This window comes from Ranitomeya imitator, chromosome 8 (genome assembly GCF_032444005.1).
Source record: "Ranitomeya imitator isolate aRanImi1 chromosome 8, aRanImi1.pri, whole genome shotgun sequence".
NCBI lineage: Eukaryota > Metazoa > Chordata > Amphibia > Anura > Dendrobatidae > Ranitomeya > Ranitomeya imitator.
In genome coordinates this window covers 152,522,724-152,546,515 of record NC_091289.1, presented here as the reverse complement: position 1 = coordinate 152,546,515, position 23,792 = coordinate 152,522,724, and the positions used below count along the sequence as shown (strand labels likewise).

General features: G+C 42.8%; 1 protein-coding gene across 1 annotated transcript in view; it reads right to left on the bottom strand.

Annotated features, from left to right (window-relative positions):
- EPHX4 (epoxide hydrolase 4) overlaps positions 1-22,887 on the bottom strand; it is a 62,068-nt gene extending 39,181 nt beyond the window's left edge. Inside the window, exons 1-2 of the mRNA XM_069737557.1 lie at positions 22,532-22,887; positions 12,390-12,475 (exon numbers count right to left, since the gene is read on the bottom strand). Coding sequence (XP_069593658.1) covers positions 12,390-12,475; positions 22,532-22,765 — 320 coding nt within the window. The 5' untranslated portion in view covers positions 22,766-22,887. The remainder of the gene's footprint in view (positions 1-12,389; positions 12,476-22,531) is intronic.
- Positions 22,888-23,792: the final 905 nt, after the last annotated feature.

Genomic DNA, 23,792 nt, shown 5'->3' with positions numbered 1-23,792 from the left:
GAGTTAGGTTTTTAAAGTGATTGCAATTTTTCATTCAAAAAATCGGTTGCAAAAAAAATAAATAAACAGCATTACTTACCCTTGTCACTCAAACACCATTCCTGCAATGCTGTAAAGTTAAGTCCTGTCTATAACATGTGACCTGTGCAGCCAATGTCACCCTTGAGAAAGTGATGATACGCATGGGGTTACCATGTGCCTCATTATTCTCCTTTGACAGCCCTCACTTTGATAATATTTATAATTATTTGTATATTAATTTATTGTTATACTTTATTTGGTTAATTATTTTGGACCTAAAATATTGCACAATTTTTATTTTACACTTGGCACTTTACACAGTGTGAAGCATAACACCAGATAGATCATGCAGAATCCCACTGCTGCCACCACTTGTGACGAACCCGCACCTCGCCTCCCGCCTGACATCACTATCACGTCAGATGGATCACGTAATGCGGTCTCGCCACTTTCACTAACGTGACGTTCTGCACCCCCTGGGAACACTTAAGGCCGGCTTGGTAGAGTTTTACACAGACACTCCCCTGTCTACACGGGCCCAAGGAGGCATGGGAAGCGAGAGGATGTGGCCCATGCAGTCACTGATGTGGCACCACACTCACTTACAGCCCTCACAGGCTGAGAGGCCCCTCTCACTAACACCAGTGAAATAGAGTGCTGCCAGCTTGGTAGGACTGCCACCAGTTCCTCGTTAGATATAAACCTGATTCGTTAACGCGATTATATCGGGCCAGTAACCAGCCCCAGTAGCATGGAGAGTTAAACTGAGAAACTGATGTGTGGATTCGTGGATAGAAATAAAAGAGCAGCCCAAGGTTAAATTATATGTTCAATCGTCATAAGGGCACACTAGACAAAACGGTATATGCACGATGGTGACACATACACAATGGTTGAATATGAAAATACAGATAGTGGTAGGAGAAAAAATATGAGCAGAATATATGGATCAGTTACCAGTAAATAAAAGGCCTGGCTTTTGGGGAGGGGCTTCTACCTGGGAGACTTGTGGGGTCCTCTGCTCCTTGACTTCTCCCCACATGATATGTCGTCACGACCTCCCCAGAGAAAAATCAATGGGCCATGCTGTACAGGAGCATTTCGTCCCTTTGGGTCATTCCCCTCCTGCCCTCTGGGCTGAACCTAAATCTCCTCCCTTTGCGCCTGACAGCTAAAAACTCCAGTACCTAAGATGGGTCATAACTACTTAATAGACGTCCTAGGGAGGCGGTTTTGGTGCCATCAGATCTGGCCAGACCCCTGCTGTGTATTAAGACCAAACACACTTTTGCTATCTTTTTCTGCTGGCTGTTCTATGTATCTCCATACCCCTGAGTGCCAGAATGGGCCCCCATATTCTGGAGATCACGGAAATATACATGATGTATGGCTAGGACGAATAGTATCTCCGTAATTCCTTATGGAATCATAGGTAACTCAACAAAGCAGTTTAGACAACATGGTATCTACATTGCAACCAAGGCTTTGTTCTGAGCTTAGCTTGCACAAGGTGTGAGATCTGTCGCTCACAGACTTTTGCCCTTTGACCTATCAGCTACTGCTAGCTGCACAATGGAGGGGGTCTAGGTGTTCTCCTAAAGGGACTCTGTCACCTGAATTTGGAGGGAACAATTTTCAGCCATAGGGGAGGGGATTTCGGGTGTTTGATTCACCCTTTCCTTACCCGCTGGCTGCATGCTGGCTGAAATATTGGATTGAAGTTCATTCTCTGTCCTTCATAGTACACGCCTGAGCAAGGCAAGATTGCACCTTGTGCAGGCATGTACTACGGAGGACAGAGAATGAACTTCAATACAATATTGCAGCCAGCATGCAGCCAGCGGGTAAGGAAAGGGTGAATCAAACACCCGAAATCCCCGCCCCTATGGCTGAAAATTGTTCCCTCCAAATTCAGGTGACAGAGTCCCTTTAAGGCTGCATGTTTTCAGGAGGATTATAGGCTGTCAATAAATCCCCCCCATCCTTCACACATAGTAAGTCATATGCTATATTTCCCATGCTAACAGGTTTGCTTTCCTATATGATAACATAAAGGGTATTTTTGACTATAACACTTATTGTGTTTTGGTTTGTCTTGTATTTAGTTTTGTCCTTTTATACACATTTTAAATATTTTTTAGGCATTTTTTTGACAATTGGATTTTATGTTCTGATTCACCTAATAAGCATTATTAATTGTTACTCAGCTACCTTTTTTCTTTTTTTGTGTGTTGCTGTATGTGTTATATGATTTTGTAGCTCCTATAAATTCCATCCTATGGCTGCAGCAATCATGCTACAGATTGGGGGTCACCACCGCTGCAGCACTGAAAATGAAAAGCAGCGGAAGCCGAGAGGCAACAGTGTCCTGGGGTCCATAATAGAGAAAGTCACTGGGTGGTGAGAGTGGAGGAGTAAACGGAATGAGAGAGCAGAAGAAGTGTACAGTTACCATATGCATACACTAGAGAGATCCAATGACATTCATTTACAGACATTGACTAACAGACTCTCTGGCTTCCTCTTGGTAGGCATATGCTTGCTGTGCAGAATAGCGAGGCATCTAGTAAAAAAAAATATTTTGTTAGGTACAAATTTATTTATTTTTTTATAATCAAAGCGTTTATGCAATTGGTGCCACTCAGTCAAAGTGGGCAGATTTAGCTCTTATTCTATTCCTACTGCTCCATGTAGTGTTCTTTTTTAATTCCCGCTACATGGTTCTAGAGATATGGGCCTTTTTATTTAGAGATAATCTTTATATAGTTTTTCCCAATGAGGTGTGTCTCACAGGGTAATAATGCGGAGCAGCCCCAGAGGATCCTGTAAGCAACACCCCCCCCCTGGGAAAAGCCCATCAAAATTACAATGTTGTGTGCAATAAATACGAAGAAACTCTAAAAATCATATGGCAGATTAAAAAAAAAGAAAAAGAAAAGTGGAATACTCAGTGGAGTAGTAGGAATAAAATAAGAGCAAAAACTGGCCACTGTTGACCTGCTGATAGTACCTCTTTAACTGGGTTCTTTCACTCAAAACATTCATCACGGTGGCTCAGTGGTTAGCACTGTTGCTTTGCAGTGTTGAGGACACATTATGGAGAGATGTCACCATGGCTGTGGACAGTGTGGAGTTAAGAGTGTAAGGGAAAACAGTGCAGCGTGGACAGCCATGTTATAGGCCGTGGTTTATAAGGGTAGACAGTGTGGTGTTTAGAGCTGATAGTGGTAGACAGTGTGCTGGTTATAGCTCATAAGGGCAGAGAGTGTGAAGGCCTTATACCATAGGATGTTTATTTAGGGCACAGTATAGACAGATGTTTTTATGCAGAGGGCATTTTTACAACACTCTTATTTTTAAGGGCACCGTGTTTGGATGTGCTGCAGAAAACCGGAGAGGATGGAAGTCTGTAGAGATGATCTGTGAATATGAGAAGTCATCATGGCATCTGGACAAGATAGAGGTGAAAAGAAGGAGAACGACTCCAATCACGGAAGATGTCACCTGTAAGGTACCTGGATGTAAATATTTATTTGTGATCATGCCTGTGTCACATCAGTGCTGTGGTTCCTGCATGGTCCGCAGTCTCATAAAAACTGATAACAACTCACAGCATCTCCTTACCATTATTAAGGACATACTAAAAGTTGTAGATTCATGCGATACAATTGTATATGAGGCTGACCTTACATTACAATTGAGTGCTGTCCTAAGCTAGGTTCTTGTATTCAAGTACTTATGGTGGTTCTGGTGATGTATTCATTAACTTATAATGGTACTGGCATTATATTTATTTACTGAAGGTGATGGATCTGTGTGCTGATGTTGGTTCTGGTGACATTTTATATACTGATGGTGGTTCTACTGACCTATTTATTTTCAGATGATGGTTCTGGTGCTGTACTTATGTACTATTAATGACTCTGGTGTTCTATTTATGTACTCATGAGGAGTTTGGGTTTTTATTTATATACTAATGATGGTTTTAGTGATGAATTCCTCACGAGAACAACAGCAACTACATGAATACATCACCAGGACTATCATCACTACATAAATATATCTTCAGATACATCAGTAGTACATTAACACAGTACTAGAACAACCTTCACTACATGAATTAGTCACCAGAAGTACTATCAGAATAGGAATACTTCACCAGAACCACCATCAGAACAGGAATATGGCACCAGAACCAATATCAGTTTTGTTGCAAGCTGTATTTGTCGCATGACAGACTCAAAAACCTTCAGCACATCACTATCTATAGTGGCGTCTATTTAGTTTTCATTAGGTTATCCGCCAAATACTGGACACCTTAAATGAAACTAAACAGTCCCCATTATATTTAAGCAATATTAGTTTTTATGACTATCATCAGGTCTGACATTTAAAATCTAGGATGTCAGGGACAAATTGTGCAATTTGTCCCTGATAGTGTAACTGGTCCACAAATATTGAGTGATTCTATACCTTACTTTAGATGTGAATACTATTCTGCCCAATGATGACAGAAGTATTCTGGGAGTGATACCTTTATTGGCTAACCGGAAAATAATATGTTTGCAGCTTTCAGAGCACAGTGGCTCCTTCTTCAGGCAAGATTACAAATAGATTACCGTATATACTCGAGTATAAGCCGAGATTTTCAGCCCAAATTTTTGGGCTGAAAGTGCCCCCCTCGGCTTATACTCGAGTCATGGTAGTGGCAGGGTCGGCGGGTGAGGGGGTGAGGGCGCTGGGGTATACTTACCTAGTCCCAGCGATCCTCGCGCTGTCCCTGCCGTCCCACGGGCTTCGGCGCTGCAGTTTCTTCCTCTCTTCAGCGGTCACGTGGGACCGCTCATTACAGAAATGAATAAGCGGCTCCACCTCCCATAGGGGCGGAGCCGCTTATTCATTTCTCTAATCAGCGGTGCCGGTGACCGCTGATAGAGAAAGAAGCTGCGGCACCGAAGACAGGAGGGGACAGCGCGAGAATCGCCAGGACTAGGTGAGTATAGCATATTCACCTGTCCTCGTTCCAGCCGCCGGGCGCCGATCCATCTTCCCGGCCGGCGCCTCCATCTTCCCGGCGTCTCTGCTCTCTGACTGTTCAGGCAGAGGGCGCGATGACGCATATAGTGTGCGCGGCGCCCTCTGCCTGATCAGTCAGAGCAGAGACGCCGGGAAGATGGAGGCGCCGGAACGAGACGCCGGGAGCTGCAATCAAGGGAGGTGAGTATGTGTTTTTTTTTTCTTTATTGCGGCAGCGGCGGCACAAATTTATGTGGAACATCTATGGGGCACAGTGAACGGTGCAGAGCACCGTATATGGCACAGCACAGCTATGGGGCACAGTGAACGGTGCAGAGCACCGTATATGGCACAGCACAGCTATGGGGCACAGTGAACGGTGCAGAGCACCGTATATGGCACAGCACAGCTATGGGGCACAGTGAACGGTGCAGAGCACCGTATATGGCACAGCACAGCTATGGGGCACAGTGAACGGTGCAGAGCACCGTATATGGCACAGCACAGCTATGGGGCACAGTGAACGGTGCAGAGCACCGTATATGGCACAGCACAGCTATGTATGGGGCACAGTGAACGGTGCAGAGCACCGTATATGGCACAGCACAGCTATGGGGCACAGTGAACGGTGCAGAGCACCGTATATGGCACAGCTAGGGGGCACAATGAACGGTGCAGAGCACTATATGGTTCACACCTATGGGGAAATATGAACGGTGCAGAGCACTATATGGCACAGCTATGGGGAAATAATGATCTATTTTTATTTTTGAAATTCACCGGTAAATGCTGCATTTCCACCCTAGGCTTATACTCGAGTCAATAAGTTTTCCCAGTTTTTTGTGGCAAAATTAGGGGGGTCGGCTTATACTCGGGTCGGCTTATACTCGAGTATATACGGTAATTAGTGTGATTTTCTTGGCTTATCTTTAGAAGGCATCACACTTCAAAATTGCCCGATCTATCAATAAAAAAAAAAATTAACCTGATCGCTAAACGGCGTAGCGCGAAAAAAATTTGAAACGCCAGAATTACGTTTTTTCGGTCGCCGCAACATTGCATTAAAATGCAATATCGGGCGATCAAAAGACCATATCTGCACTAAAATGGTATCATTACAAACGTCAGCTCGGCACGCAAGAAATAAGCCCTCACGCAACCCGAGATCATGAAAAATGTAGACGCTATGGGTATTGGAAACTTGCGCAATTTTTTTTTTTTAAGCAAAGTTTGGATTTATTTTTACCACTTAGATAAAATGTAACCTAGACATATTTGGTGTCTATGAACTCGTAATTACCTCTAGAATCATAATGGATGGTCAGTTTTAGCATTTAGTGAACCTAGCAAAAAAGCCAAACAAGAAACAAGTGTGGGATTGCACTTTTTTGCAATTTCACCGCACTTGGAATTTTTTTCCCGTTTTCAAGTACACGACATGCTAAAACCAATGATGTTGTTCAAAAGTGCAACTTGTCCCGCAAAAAACAAGCCCTCACATGGCCATATTGATGGAAAAATAAAAAAAGTTATGGCTCTGGGAAGGAGGGGAGCGAAAAACGAGAATGCAAAAACGGAAAAGGTCTTGAAGGGATTAATCTATCTGTAATCTTGCTTGAAGAAGAAGCCTCTGTGCTCTGAAAGCTTGCAAACATATTTTCTGGTTAGCCAATAAAGGTATCACTCCTAGAATACTTTTGTCATCATTGGGAAGAAAAGTATTCACATCTATTTTTCTGGCTAACACGGTACCACAATACAATTTGTTATTGTACATCATATATAACTTACTTTAAAATTGCAGTCCCTGTTGAGCGAAACTCCTAAAGTACACCACATTTTTACTTTTGATGCTTTTTGTGAAAAAGGTAACAATTCTAGTGGAAGTGATTGTCAGAGATTGTTACCTGACCTATCGGAGAAGGATGAATTGGGGGTCCTGCTACCTTAGGGTACCGTCACACAGTGCAATTTTGATCGCTACGACGGCACGATTCGTGACGTTCGAGCGATATAGTTACGAGATCGCAGTGTCTGACACGCTCCTGCGATCAGGGACCCCGCTGAGAATCGTACGTCGTAGCAGATCGTTTGAAACTTTCTTTCGTCGTCTAGTGTCCCGCTGTGGCGGCATGATCGCATGGTGTAACATATATCGTATACGATGTGCGCATAGTAACCAACGGCTTCTACATCGCACATACGTCATGAAATTTTCACTCCAGCGTCGTAGATTGCAAAGTGTGACAGCAGTCTACGACGCTGGAGCGATATTGTTACGATGCTGGAGCGTCACGGATCGTACCGTTGTAGCGATGAAAATTGCACTGTGTGACGGTACCCTTAGTCTCTGACTCATTCCTTTGCTTTAGGGCTGAGATCGGCTTCATCTATCTAAGACACCAAAATACCTTGTCGCGGACCTGGCCCCAATGGACAGTGGTGAGGATGTCTGTAAAGCGTTGTGGAATATGATGGTGCTATATAAGAATAATATCATCTTTCTGTTTGGGGAGTCTGGGTTCAAGCAGAAGACCAATGCTCATGTGCCCTTGTTCAGACATATAATACTCCATAATAAAAGTTGCCTTGTAGCCGGAGGCGACTATGGCTCTTGCCTATTTAACATCAATAATAGAGAATGTAACAAAACCTTGTGATAGAGAAATTGTGAAACATTGTAAATTAAATGCTGCACCTACTAAAGTACATTGCCTTGAGACAGAAATAGTGGGAAGGTTGTGTGATAGAAAATCTGTATTTTATCTACACTTCTGGAACTTGTTATATTTCTTTAGTTAATTTGTATTTTTTATTTTAAAGATATGGACACTTTCGAAAACATTTGTTTTATTTAAATGAAGAGTTTAATTAAAACATTTGCACTGTATTACTTTTTTCAAGCTGTTTGTTTCCCTGCACATTGCTGGCTGCACAGTAGAAATGAGAGAACTTGTTCGGAAAACAGTCGCTGAATCCGAATGTGCAATATTCGTGCCAAATTTATGTTTGGCAATCATTTTCCGAACAAGTTTGCTCATCTCTACTGCAGAGTATGTTAACTGAGAATCAGTGACTTTGTTATCATTAGGGCCGGTTTTAGACAAAGTGTGACCCTAAGCAAAATTAAAAGTGGAGACACAAGTGCACCATCACCCAAACATTGGGTGTCCATCAACTCAGATTGATTTCAGGCCAGTAGCAATCACAGAGAGACTACATCCAGTGCTCAATTACTGGACTGATTGCACAGGATAATGAACTACAATGGGGACAGAACAATTCCTAAGGCCGGTTTCACACGTCAGTGGCTCCAGTACGTGAGGTGACAGTTTCCACACGTACCGGAGACACTGACTCACGTAGACACATTAAAATCAATGTGTCTCTGCACATGTCAGCATGTTTTCATGGACTGTGTGTCCGTTTGGAAAACACGGAGACATGTCAGTGTTCGTGGGAGCGCATGGATCACACGGACGCATTAAAGTCAATGGGTCCGTGTAAAACACGTACCGCACACAGATGTTGTCCGTGTGCAGTCCGTGTGCCGTGCAGGAGACAGCGCTACTGTAAGCGCTGTCCCCCCCGCGTGTGGTGCTGAAGCCCCATTAATTTCTTCTCTCCAGCAGCGTTTGCTGGAAAGAAGGAATGAATAATCTTTTTTTTTATTTATTTTTGTTTTTAAAATAAAGTTGCCGGTAATCTGCCCCCCTCCCACCCCCTGTGTGCAACTCACCCCCCAATACTTACTCAGCTCCCTCGGCGCTTACATACTTTCAGCGTCGCTGCTTGTCCTGTATGAGCGGTCATGTGGTGCCGCACATTACAGTGATGAATATGCAGCTCCACCTCCCATAGGGGTGGAGCCGCATATTCATTACTGTAATAAGCGGCACCACGTGACCGCTCATACAGGACAAGCAGCGACGCTGAGACGATGTAAGCGCCGAGGGAGCTGAGTAAGTATTTTTAATGCCAGCGGGGGGGGCGCACAGGGGGTAGGAGGGAGCAGATTACCGGCAACTTTATTTTAAAAAAATAAATAAATAAATAAAGATTATTCATTCCTTCTTTCCAGCAAACGCTGCTGGGAAGAAGGGATGAATACCGGCTTCAGCACCGCACACAGGGGACAGCGCTTAACTCTAGCGCTGTCTCCTGCACAGTCCATGTGGTCCTCAGTCGGCACACGGGTGTCACACGGCTGCCGCACGTGTGCCACACTGATGTTCAACGTAAGCACACGGACACGGATAATTCCGGTACCAATTTTTCCTGTACCGGAATTATCTGGACGTGTGAGACTGGCCTCATAGGATCATTCTGTCCCTATATAAAATACCTGTTTTTGGCGGCACATCTCCTGTTTACATTGGGCAAAATGCTGCCAATAATGATGATTTTTATGTTGGCATAAATTATCTACTCACCAAACGAGCATTTTACTCCTTCGTTGGCGACTGCTAGCACATTTTCACTGGTTGATTATTGTGAGCGTTCCTATAAATGTTCAATAATTATTGGGTCATAGGCTTGAGCGAAACGGATCGTACAAATTCAAAAGTTGCCGACTTTTGGCAAAGTCGGGTTTCATGAAACCCGACCCGATCCTAGTGTGGGATCGGCCATGCGGTCGGCGATCTTCGCACCAACGTCGCGTTTCGTATGACGCGTTTGGCGCCATTTTTTCAGCCAATGAAGGAGCATGGGCAGAGTGATGACATAGGTCTTAGGGGCGTGGACGCCTATCGCCATCTTGTCGCTTGTGCGCTGTAGCGATTTGCAATGTGTAACACCAGCTTTTCTGTTCAGGGACGGAGACTCCGTGTGGTACCCAGTCGGCACACGGGCGGCACACGTGTGCAGCACGTGTGCCACACGGATGGCCTACGTGAGCTCACAGACACACGGACACGGATAACTCCGGTACCGATTTTTTCGGTACCGGAATTATCTGGACGTGTGAGACTGGCCTAAGGCCGGGGTCACACTAGACCGTAATACGGACGAGTGCAATGCGATAAAAAATCGCATAGCACTTGTCCCAATGTTAATCAATGGGGCAGCTCCCATCATCCGATATTTTCTCGGCCGTATTCAGGATCCGAGTGAAATCGCAGCATGCTGCGATTGTCAGCGTTTCTCGGCCGAGAATCGCCAATGAAAGTCTATGGGGGTGAGAAAAAATAGCACAGCACACGGACCATCAGTGTGACTTCTCAGGCATTGGGCAGGTGACAGGAAAGGCTCAGCCATTATTTGCTCATTTTGCAAGTGTGTGAGAAAATCTCACCATACGGATGTCACACGGATGTCACACGGATCATTTAATGCGAGAAAAGCGCATCCTCGCACTGCACACGGATCATTGTTTTGGTAACATTTGTGCGATTCTCGTCCGTCAAAAACGGACCGTTTTTTTATACGTTGTGTGTGTCCCCGGCCTAAGGCTGAGGTTTATGGCAGAGAAGGAGGCCATTGCAAGACCTCCTGTTATCACAGCAACCGTCAGCACACTACACCCCTTCATGTCCAGGCGATTTCATGTATTTTGCACTTTCATTTTTTCCTCCCCTTGCCAATTCCAAGAGCCATAACCTATTTATTATTCCGTTGACATAGTCATATGAGGGCTGGTTTCTTGTTTAATGAGCTTCAATTTTGAACGACCCCATTCAATTGACCACAATTTGCACTAGAAAATGGATAAAAAAATTCCAAGTGAGATAAAATGCTGAAAAAAAAATTAACAGACATATCTGTAATCTGTGGGGGGCCGTGAGGACAGGAGTTTGGGAAACACTGTTCTAGACAATATTACAGAAAGTGATAAGCACACTTATTTCAACCAATTTATAATCAGGGGTGAAAGCTGAAACCATAAGACCTCATAGACTCTATGAATAGGTCTAAGCCTAAATGAGAACTTTAATCAAGTGTACCTTTATTAAAATGTATGTCTACTATTCAGCGCTGATATTTTGGAGAATATTTAACCAGGAGGGCTGTGTTTTGTCCCCCTAGTTATAGTGCCCCATGAGTGGGCGCTAATAATATAATAATAATCTCTTTATTTATCTGCACATGACATTTTTAGCTGATGTTCATCTCCATGGAGCTGTATTAATTTGTATGCTGTGAGCGCCTCTTGGTCAACATCATTGTAATTATTGAAAGTGGTCATAAAATGGGGTGCAAAAAATGACAGACTAGAAAATTATGGTCAAGGAACCTAAGAGAACAAAAAAAAAAAAAAAAAATCAAGTAAAAAGGACTATCCGTGCAGCTAATAATGGAAAATATGCAATACACATCATTTTATAGGCTGTACACTGTATACGTCAGCCATACCGTAATCATCTGTCCAGCATGTGTAGAATGTGGGGAAATGCTGAAATGACAGTTTCACCACATTCTCCCCATGAACAATCTTTAGTCCATATGGCCAATATTAAATACATTTTTTCAGAAGATTAATAGAGTCCATTGAGGTACAGGTATATTCAGCAGGATTTCCTCCTGCAACTAACACTATAGGAGCAGTAAAGTTGCGTAAAATGTATTTTAGATGTGTTCATTTTTTAATTTTACAGGATTTTTATGCCAAGAACTCAAAAATCCTTATATTTTAGAACAAGTCCAACTTTTAGCTTCATTCACATGTACGAGAAAACGGACCAATTATTTTGATCAGAGTTTGGTCCAAGTGTCATCCGTTTTTCTCATACGTGGAGGGGAAAAAAAAGCGTTTCCTACGTGACAGTCTGCGAAAATTGGACCCATAGACATTGCGGATTTTGATCCGACGCTCGGACCAAAATCAGACATGTCTCCGCGATTTTACACCAAAACTCTTGCAATGTGAATGACTCCATTGACTATCAAAGGTCTGAAAGTCACGGATAGCACTTATGAGGCCTTATGCAGCATTTATTCTTTGAATTAACAGCGTTTCAGTAGTTAAAGTTTAGTAGTGATAAATATCTACTTTTATTTATGAAGGTGCCATGTGATCCACTTCTTGCCCTATGCTCAAACCAGCCTTCTGTTTGACAGCCGATGCATAGACACAGGAGGGGGCTGGCTCAGGTATTGAAGTCAGCAGTAACCCAGCCCCTTCGCACAGCACTGATCACATCCCGACACTGGAAACATTTTCCTGTGTTGGGGGCTGAAATTGGCACAGACGACCAACCAGGAATTGAAAATCACAGCAACTTTGAAAATAATTTTTGTATTTGAAAGTTCTTTCTATTAAGAAAATATCTACAAGTATTTTTTCTACAAATAGAAAACCTGTTCAAATACGTGTAAATATTCTCTATACGTCACAACGAAGAAGCATTTACCAGAACTCTGGAAATCCATGTAGAAGTAACATGAGGGGTTTTCCTCGTTCTCCGGCAGCAACGTAGTGGAATCGCAATCCGGAATCCTGCAGATTAATTATGCAGATGTTAGTCACGACGAAGGAAGGCGGAAAACGGATTATAAGTATCACGTGCAATATGTATTCATTAAAAGTAGAAAAAAACAAAGTAAGAACTAAAGCTGCAGGCATATGGCTATATTAAGGCTCAGGGCAGGGGATATAGTCTAAAGCCTGGGATGAGATCTGACCTTTTCCTTGGCATTATACATACACTCTGCTCACATCTGCGCTCTGCAGCAGATTCTGAAAAAAGTACAGGATGACATTTTTGTACAGTAAAGCGCTAGTCTCCATGATGGAAATTCGACAATCCCATCATGGTCAAACTTGACCTTGTCTATGAAAGGGTTATCTAATGAAAATAATATCTGTCAATATGTTCCAATGTATTATATCAAAGAGATTGAGACCCCCTGTATGAGCCGGAACGCTGAGCCGTCCATGAATGAGCTAATTAGCTGCCATATAATAAAGCAAATGTCTGGCTGGCCACAGCTTACCCTGGCAAAATCATATGAGAGGGGTGGTCTTTGATAATAATGATTTTATTTATAACGCCAACGTATTCTGCAGCGCTTTACAATTAAGCGGTGACATATACAGACAATAAATTCGATAGAAGGTAAGACAGTGTAAACAGTGACATTAGGGGTGAGGTCCCTGCTCGCAAGCGACAATCTACACGGAAATGGGGGGAACACAATAGGTGAAAAGTGCTTGTTATTTCAGGTCCAGCAATTGTAATCAATAGGGATTTTCATATGAAGCTGCATGATCCGGTCATCAGCCCGTGTGTTTAAGCGCAACTATCAGGTGCAGTTATCGTGTGCATGGAGGGTGTGGAGACAGATGAATAGGAAGGAGCAGATTGTGAATAATATTTAGAAAGAGGGAACAGAGGAGAGTAAGTGAGTTTAGGTAACAGAGTTGTTTAAAGAGATGTCTTTGAAGCACACTTACTAATGTGTAGGCTAGGTAACAGTCGGATCGTCTAAGTTAGAGCATTCCAGAGAGCTGGTGCAGCACAGGAGAAGTCTTGGAGATGGAGGTGTGATGTTCAGATTGTGGAAGATGTTAATCTTAAGTCATTTTCAGAACGGAGGGCACATGTAGTGCGATAGACAGAGATGACAGAGGAGACATAGGGTGGTGCAGAACTGTGGAGAGCTTTGTAAGTGTGTGATATGAGTTATATTGTACTCACTAGCGAATGGGTAGCCAGTGTAATGACTGGCACAAGGTGGATGCATCGGTGAAGCGGCTGCACAGAAATATGACCTTGGCTGCCGCATTCAGGACAGGTTGGAGAGGAGAAAGTTTGGTTAGAGGGAGACCGATCAATAGAGAGTTGCAGTAGTTCAGATGACAATAAATAAGAGGGACAGTAAGGGTACATGTATATAATAACAAACTTGGTACTCAGTATGTGAAAAAATAGATTTCCTTTTATTGTGCATCCAGACACAAAAATGTAGAAATTGAACGTTTTCGGTCCGTCATAGGACCTTCATCAGAACATTCTTTAACAGGAACTGGATGTGAAGGAACCCCTAGAATAAGCAAAAGAGCGTCTGTTTGGTTAAGCCCATTGCAAATGGTACATGCTGGATCCTGCTGGGCAATGCAAATGAGAAGAAGCGCATCAGTCTGAGGCAAGTGTTCGCAAATGGAGTGCGCTGTGTGCACAGGTCCGTGGTGCACGGTCCTCCTGCATGACGCCATTTTTTAAAAATCTTTTTAAACTTTTATTTTTACTTTTTATTTTAGTTTAGGCAAGGGAACTCTGTGTAACTGCAGACTTCTGAATCCCCCAAGTGCAGGCACTGTGCGCTGCGTGAATTCACCGGTTTCTGAGCGGGGACCGCTGATGTATGCATACCCTCTCACCAGAGCCCACTGCCCCTGCACCGCCTGGCCATGCCCTTATTCTGCCGGCTTCTGTTGCTTTATTTTACACCCCTTTTATGGAGGGGTAGGGCAGGGACCCAGACATCTTGGCCGTACAGAAACCAGAAATTCCTGGTGGCAGTGCTAACCACTGAGCCACCATAATGCCTGTGCATCTAATCACAAGCACTATAATATTTCATTATATTAAATCATTTTCCCCAAAGAGTATTTACTTTATTAATGATCTTCACTTCTCATGTAACATCGGAACATTTTTCAGCAATAATCTACAGTCATTACTTTTTAATATTGTCCTGCCCCAAAACGGAACTGATTCATTTATCTCCAATCTTGGAAATGATCCTATAAAATTTATAGGAGGATGATAAATAGATAAATTCATTTATTTTATCATATCACGATGTAGGTCAGATCCCAATTGTGATTCCCTTGGAGTGGGAAGTGTTAGAAGCCTCCAGGCTAAAGTGCTGTGCTTTGAAGGAGAAAGTACGTGAGGGAGAAGTGTACATGTGACCGGCATACTAACGGCAATCAGACACGCTCCATTGGGGAAGCATGTGAAGAGCATGCACTATTAGTAATGCACATTATTTTCCTTATTAATGGTTATACAGCTAAGCCTTAGGCCAGAAAAATAATTGTCAGGAGCACAATGATGTTTTGTCAGATACCATACATGTTAAAAATACACCAAATCTCTATATTTTAGATCCTGTCCTGTCCCAAGATTTGGAAATCATAGAGTATTATATCATAATTGTCTTTTTGGAATACTGCTATGCAATCAGGTTTGCCTTTTTAAGTTTGTCCTTTCTCTCTCCCTGTAGTCCAGCCCTGATGTAAGTAACTCCTCCCTTCTGAATTAGCTGGGTAGAAAGACAAAAAGAGCAATTGTAAGTAAACAGTGCTATATAATATGATGACTACGATATATCAAGATGATAAATGGGAGGAGGAGGAGGAGGAGGATTGCTTCTATAGTCTGTAGGTGTCCCAGGGATTTCACAATCTGAGCTCTTAAAACCCGCAGTTGATGGATATATCCTTTGATGTGTTGTTTTAGAAACTAATTTCGGAGGGTCATTGTGGACATTGTGTGCTTGATAAGCCCCATGGGATAATATAATACATTATATTTCATGCTGCTGTTTATGAAAGTGGAGGTTTGGATTTTGGCGCTATTGACTTTTCTGCCCTCCGCCGTAAAGGAAGACCGCACGACGAAGGGCCAGATGTTGTAAACCTGTGGCTATGGGGACTGAATATGAATTCTGAAATCCCTGATTAACAGCCATATTCCAATACTTTTGTCCAAATAATGCATGCAATGACTAATTGTAACAATGGAAATGATTATGTTCAGCCCTAATGATGCAGTGAAAATCCACAACCAGTATGCTCAATGTGCCTTACATAGAATCATTATTCACAAATCATTAGACTGAAAAATACTTGTTGCAGTTACATGGTTATGATTAGGGATCAATCTTAAAAAAAAATGCTCAACTATTGTTTATAATGATTAGATACATTTTAGTTAATACAAATAATGTTTTTTTTTTTATGGGTGGGCTCACTATTGGTTGTACTGTAAGAAAAATCCTAACAGGTACATAGGTAAAAAAAAGAACTTTTGTGCTTCATATGTAAACATTTGTGCAAAGACATCACTTTATGGGCTGCAGAGATAGAAGTTGCACCTGGGCTATGACCCCGCAGTGGCCCTGTGGCCCCTCTTCCACAGAGGAGAGCCACAGTTTGATGAAGCTGTTAAGACCCCTTCACATTAAGTGACGCTGCAGCGATATAGACAACGATCCGGATCGCTGCAGCGTCGCTGTTTGGTCGCTGGAGAGCTGTCACACAGACAGCTCTCCAGCGACCAACGATCCCGAGGTTCCCGGTAACCAGGGTAAACATCGGGTTACTAAGCGCAGGGCCGCGCTTAGTAACCCGATGTTTACCCTGGTTACCATCCTAAAAGTAAAAAAAAAAAAAACAGTACATACTTACCTACAGCCGTCTGTCCTCCAGCGCTGTGCTCTGCTCTCCTCCTGTACTGGCTGTGAGCACAGCGGCCGGAAAGCAGAGCGGTGACGTCACCGCTCTGCTTTCCGGCTGACCGACGCTCACAGCCAGTACAGGAGGAGTGCAGAGCACAGCGCTGGAGGACAGACAGCAGTAGGTAAGTATGTAGTGTTTGTTTTTTTACTTTTACGCTGGTAACCAGGGTAAACATCGGGTTACTAAGCGCGGCCCAGCGCTTAGTTACCCGATGTTTACCCTGGTTACCAGTGAAGACATCGCTGGATCGGTGTCACACACGCCGATTCAGCGATGTCCATGGGAGATCCAGCGACGAAATAAAGTTCTGGACTTTGTTCAGCGACCAACGATCTCCCAGCAGGGGCCTGATCGTTGGTCGCTGTCACACATAACGATTTCCTTAACGATATCGTTGCTACGTCACAAAAAGCAACGATATCGTTAACGATATCGTTATGTGTGAAGGTACCTTTAGGCTATGTTCACATGCAATGGTTTTTTTGTGGCTTTTTTTGAGGTGCAGAATACATGTGTGATTTGTCTATAGTAAATGTTTAATAAAGTCAGTTTTAGTCACCAAAAACACAGCAAGAAAAGCTGCAAAAATGCAGCAAAACCTGCGTGCTACTTTTTTTTTTGCAGCGTTTTTGCATTTTCTCATTACTTTCTATGGGTGAATAAATGCTGCAACAACATACCGTAACTTGACATTCAGCAGATTTAAAAAACGCTGCCGTTCTCAAATTCGTTCATGAAAAAACAACAAGTGTCTGCATGAGGTTTCTGAAATGCCACAGTTTTTGCTAGTACTGCAAAATATAGCTTCTTATTTGCCTAAACACTGCAAAAACACTGTGTGTTTGTGTGTGTGTGTGTACATAGCTTTATAGAGTTTATATCAGGGTCCAAAAACCTCACGTTTCATTTCTCAAAGGAATTATAACACTATTAGTTTCTGACATTTGAGAACACGCTATAATAAAAAAATTTGAACTAAGAAAGCTATTACACTAATATATATATATATATATATATATATATATATATATATATATATATATATATACAGTACAGACCAAAAGTTTGGACACACCTTCTCATTTAAAGATTTTTCTGTATTTTCATGACTATGAAAATTGTACATTCACTCTGAAGGCATCAAACATATGAATTAACACATGTGGAATTATATACTTAACAAAAAAAGTGTGAAACAACTGAAATTATGTCTTATATTCTAGGGATTTATTCAAAATTGAAGGCATACTGAACCAGCATGGCTACCACAGTATCTTGCAGCGGCATGCTATTCCATCCGGTTTGCGTTTAGTTGAACCATCATTTATTTTTCAACAGGACAATGACCCCAAACACACCTCCAGGCTGTGTAAGGGCTATTTGACCAAGAAGGAGAGTGATGGGGTGCTACGCCAGATGACCTGGCCTCCAGAGTCACCAGACCTGAACCCAATCTAGATGGTTTGGGGTGAGCTGGACCGCAGAGTGAAGGCAAAAGGGCCAACAAGTGCTAAGCATCTCTGGGAACTCCTTCAAGATTGTTGGAAGACTATTCCCGGTGACTACCTCTTGAAGCTCATCAAGAGAATGCCAAGAGTGTGCAAAGCAGTCATCAAAGCAAAAGGTGGCTACTTTGAAGAACCTAGAATATAAGACATAATTTCAGTTGTTTCACACTTTTTTGTTAAGTATATAATTCCACATGTGTTAATTCATAGGTTTGATGCCTTCAGTGTGAATGTACAGTTTTCATAGTCATGAAAATACATAAAAATCTTTAAATGAGAAGGTGTGTCCAAACTTTTGGTCTGTACTGTATATATAGTATATATAAAAGCAAAATTATACATACTATGTATGTACAATTAGTAGAAAAATAAAGCCCTGTCATAAAAAAATGACCAGCATTTCCTAACTGAATAAAGCAAGTGTGAACAGGTGCAAGTTTCTATGACTGCATAATATCCAAACAAATAGTAACAAAAGAATACAACAGCCTCTGTATATGCTAAAGTGTATGCCAATTTTAAATATCTGGAAATCAAATTGAACCTGTTAGAAAGTTTTTAGACCCAAAACTGGCGTCATCTATGTACAGCCCCTATTGATTACATCCATACCTTTTTTTAAAAAATCCGTGTCACTATTTTATAGAAATCAACCAGCAAATGTTTATGCAAATGATCCAAAACTGCAGGGGCTTGGCCTTAGACGAACAGCTATGGGGGCTCTCTCCCTCTTTCCCCATCCGCAGATCTCTATTTTCTGTGACCTACTCCCTTGCCTGACATCTGGCACAAGCATCGTCATTCCTACGGCTGGCGCATGGGCGGTAAGGTCCTGATGACATAGGAAGAGCAGGATTATTGATGTGCGCATGTGTCACCCTATGAAATAATGGCACCTGCGTGAGATCTTTGTCAGGAGAGATGGTCACAAAGAAGTGTGATCAGTCAGTCACTGACAGGAGGCTGGCAGCAGGCAGGGAAAGAGGTACAGAGGCTGTGAGGAAACAGGGTTATATCTTAATTACCCAGATGACTATTTTTAGTAAACTATGAAGAAGTCTGCTATCTATACTTTTGTTTGTGTAAGCCTGTAATATTGACTTGTAAGCTGATATTTCATATGACCTAGTGTGCTCTTATCTTTGATGACTAGTGATGTTTGCTGATATGCTAATTATGCATTGTGTTATGGAGTCAGTTTGTTGACTCTGAAAGCAGAGAGGGAAAAACTAAATAATCAAATAATGCTACTTGATCTCATCACCATTCTTCCCCTTATCTGTGATGCTGGACTGAAGGACACTTGTTAAATCTAAAAATCGGTTTCATGCCTCTGTATAAAGAGACTCAGAGACAGAGAGATGGAATAAGACAGCCAGAGATTCTGCCAAGACATATAAATCTAAAGACAGGACAGCAGCCACTATCATGGTACCATCACAATGGACACAGATCTGTCATTCTACAGGAAAAAACCCAGGGGGTTTTGGCCCCGGTTGGAAGAATACAGATCTGCTCCATTGACCATCGCTGAACCATGGATACATTTGGAGAAAGCCAGGACTGGGACTTGCTGGTCACCTGGCTCCATAGGGCTGTTCGGAGAAGCCAGGTTGTGACACTCAGGTCAACTGTCCTTGTACCTGAATGGACTGTCATCTCCCTATGCTTGTCAGTACCGCCTCTCTGTGTGTGGGTTAGGTGACCCTGGGAGCTCTGAAGTAACAGCTGCCATTATCAAGGTGAGTCAGCGGAAGGGTGAGACTCTGTAATGTGCACCGTCTTGGGGTATTTTGCTGGGACTGTTCTACTTGTTATCTGCTTGTTTTGTGGTTCAATAAAGCATTGCAACACTGTTTTGCCCTCCTCCTGTGTTGTCTGAGTAGCGTTACACCAACGTTAAAGGGAGAGCGGGCATTCGGTGGGACGATCCCTGATCCATACGGTTCCAGCTAGCGGACTCGAGGCACCTGCCGACCCCCTGTGTCTCCACAGAGGCCATAGAGCAGTATGTGCCGGGCGAAGCCCACTGTACTTGCAAGCTTCTTTGCATAAAAATTAGCCAAAGGATTTCTATAAAATGGAAACGCGGACTTATGAAACAAATGAACGCCTTCAACATTACAGGGATTTTTTCGTAGATGACATTGGTTTGGGAGTCCAAAAACTGTCTGACAGTTTCCCTTTAAACTGCATTACTGCTACAGAGAATGCACTCCTAAAATGAGGGAACTTAGTGCAAAAATTGGTCATTTTATGTGTGCCCACCAGCCACGACGAGGCGATACAACGCGCTGCTATATTTTTTTCTTTGTCATAAAAAATAAGAATTGTTTAATGTCCATGTGCATAGCATTGCTAGAAAATTCTTATTGCGGTAATTAAGGTCTAGTTATAAGGGGTTTATTTTTGCCAGGATTATTTGGATTCCTTTACCAGAGTAAAGTACTATGTGCAACAACATGTCCTTTCCAAAGGAGTGAACAAAGACCTGGAGAAGAGCTTGTCATGTAGGGCACTAGCCTTGTTGAACCCTTTTAGCCTTTCACTATAGTCAAGAAAGTGACGTGATGCATTTTCAGGCTTTTTGATTGTTAAGAAGAGGTCGTTTAGAAACTAATACTTACAAAAACTCCAATATATGGCAATTCAGAGACTATTTAGTGTGTTCACTTGCACCATGTAGTTTGGGATTGATATGCCGTTAAATAGATGGATTGATCTTATTGCAGTCTTAGGGTTTTCTAACCATAAGCTTTACTTAAAAGGGAATTCCATGCTCCATTAATCCGCACTGCTTTGAAACTATATCTTTGCAACGTTATGAATCAATATCAGCATAATTCCATCATCCTTTACACCACATAGCACCCATCATCCCATAAAGGACATGGAAGCAGGTCAATGAACTTTCCTAGAGAACAAAACATAACAATGGACATTTTGATTTCCCATAATTTGGTCTAATGCCCAACATACGCTCAATACTTGGGGCTGAATCGAAATGCCAGCTGTGACTTTCTATCTCTGTTGGCAGGAGAACTACTACTGTATTAGCCTCTATCTCCCTCCTGATGTACCGAGGATGGAGATAACACACAAGCTTATTACGCTAAATGATTTCTGCGTGAACAAAAGGCTGTTTTGTAATTCACCGGTAACCTTGAAAAAATAAAACGAATTTATCGAATGGTACTATATAAAGCCATATCACCCCCTTGTAATAATAGTGGTCAAGTGCTTAATCATTTCCTGGGTGCCGGATTCCACTTGTCATGCAAATTGAATGGATAATTACTATTAAGGTGCAGTAATTGCCTCAATGAAAAGGCTAGCTTCGTGTTTACACTCAACTTGGCAGCATGAATTGTTATTCCACAAACGTGGCAACCGAACACGCGCTGAAAGAAAGGTGACCTGCAAAACGGCTACGTGCTCGGAGGACGGAGAAATATAGCACATAGTACAAAGGAAGCAGAGAAGGCAGCGGAACACTACGGGTAGATAGTCTATGGCATTCAGCGGACGAGTCCGGCCCGAAAGGGTTAATCCATCAATATCTGCTGCGGATGTCATCTAGTATTACTCAACCGAAATAAATCATTTTATATAGAGAACGGATCACCGTCTCAAAATGACACGGCCATAGACTGTATGGAAATGTACACATGGTCTGTGACAGCACGATGCAGAACATCCCCACAGGATGACTGAGCAGCCTTTGTTATATCTGGGGAGGACTACAGAACACTAAGTAACCAGTGCCGAGAAGTGTACAGTATATACTGACTGGTGAGACTCCAGCAGCGCCTCTTATATAGAGACCTGCAAACACCAAGGGAGTAAATGACAAATGTGTCACACAGCTCAGAATTTATGAATGATTTATGGGCAGTCAGTAATAAAGCCTATGCAATTAATAATAATAATAATAATGAGTACAGTATAATGAGTAGAAGCATGCATATACATTTCACAGTCAACCCATTGGTTGCTTATATAAGTATCTGTTCAGGCTGGTTACATAATACACAGACATGCAGCATTTATCTATAGTTCTGTCTGTTTGTAAATATGTGTCAATTCTGTAACCACAGAGTCAACAGCGGAGGGATCGGGTGCAGCCACTATGTCATTCCAGGGGGCTTCTAGGAACATTTAACCTCCATGACCACCGCACAGGACATTATGGATGTGTCAGTGTCTTATTGATACATTTCATGCTCCTTTATTGACAGCTCTGCAGAATAATGACTGATACACTGTACCGAGGGCTGCAGCAGTTGTAGAAGGAATTGGGGGGCATGCTGAATACAAGTTTGAAGTTACTCCAATGTTCCCAATGGACAAGGTGTGGAATTAGAATTAGGGGTACAGGTGCAGGGGTTGGAATCGCACCCGGGCCCTGGATACTAGGGGGCCCCTAAAAGTCCCTTTGGCCTATAGAAAAAGACTATTGCTATTAAAGATTTAAAATATTTGGGGGCCCCGTTGGAGCTTTCGCCTCGGGGCCCATGAGTTTCAAGTTACGCCACTGGGCACAGTACAATATTGGGGGGGACATAGAATGAATTACCTTGATCCGGACATAGCAGTGTGTGCCCAGGAAGGGGTCATTGAGGCAGCCTGGGGTGACCTCCCTGGGGATCTTCTGGAAGGTCCTCCTTGGCCTGATGAGGATGCTGCAGAAAAGTTTGATGAGCGCAGTGCAGGCGCAGAGCAGGCAGTAGGAATAGACCAGAGTCCAGAAAGCCGCAGCGCGCAGGCAGCTAGGCAGGCAGAGCATGCTGTCCATGCGGTGCCCAGGCATCAAGCTGGAGAGAGGACACCCTCAACTGGCAAGGAGAGCTGTGCGGGAAGTCATGGAAACAAGGGGAAGAAAAGCAGGAGGAGGAGGAGGAGGAGAGGGGAGTGCCTGGATCTCAGTGCAATGAGGGATGCTGCTGATGCTGCCTTTTAAAGGGGACGATGATAAAGAGACAACCTTGACTGCATCTGCTGATATTTCTTAAAGGGGCACTAAATCTAAAAGTAGTCATTTGTTTGGAGGGGTGAAGGAGAGAGGGAATTATTATTTATTCATTCCTTTGATATAAAAACTTATTACAGCAGCCACATCTTCAGGGCTATGCAGAAGGGGGTACAGACTGAAAAGGACCCCAGTGCAAGAACAATATAGGGGCCCTTTTCAGTCCAGTAAGTCATAATGCACAATTCCACCTGCTTTGGAGGTGATAGTGACCCCCTTAGCTCCTGTGGCTGTACAGGTTGCACCAATGGTATGTCCGCCCCTGTCTATGACCAACTGGAATCATAGACACAAAGATCCGGTAATTATCCAATGACCATTGCTTTCAAAACCATAAACTGAAATTGTTAAAACAGTATTTTGCTACGAGATTCTAATGTATGAGTTTTAGAGTCACCGCAATGGTCAATTCTAATCCAATTGCTGAGTTGTGGTGCGCTGATGATGAGCAATTGCAGGAGAGAAAAATGAACGGGATGGATTTCCATAGATCGAAACAGCACAAAAAAAGAGAAATGACTTGCCACTCTCATGAACGCCTGCAAATGAATCCGCAGGTCAAATCAGGTGTAATAGGACAGCAGCGCACAAAATGTGGGGTGGTGCTCATTCAGCAAGGAGTGAAAAGGGTGCAAAAATGGAAAGCAAAAAAAGCAAAGGTGCTCATCAAAGTCGTCTTTATTCGTGTAAAAAACTAAAAGCACAGTAGTTTTAATTGTTAACATGAATTAAGAAGACTTTTTTTTTACTCGGTGAGAGCCTTCACTTTTTTCTTTTCCACTTTAGATAAAAACTGAGTGTTTTGTCA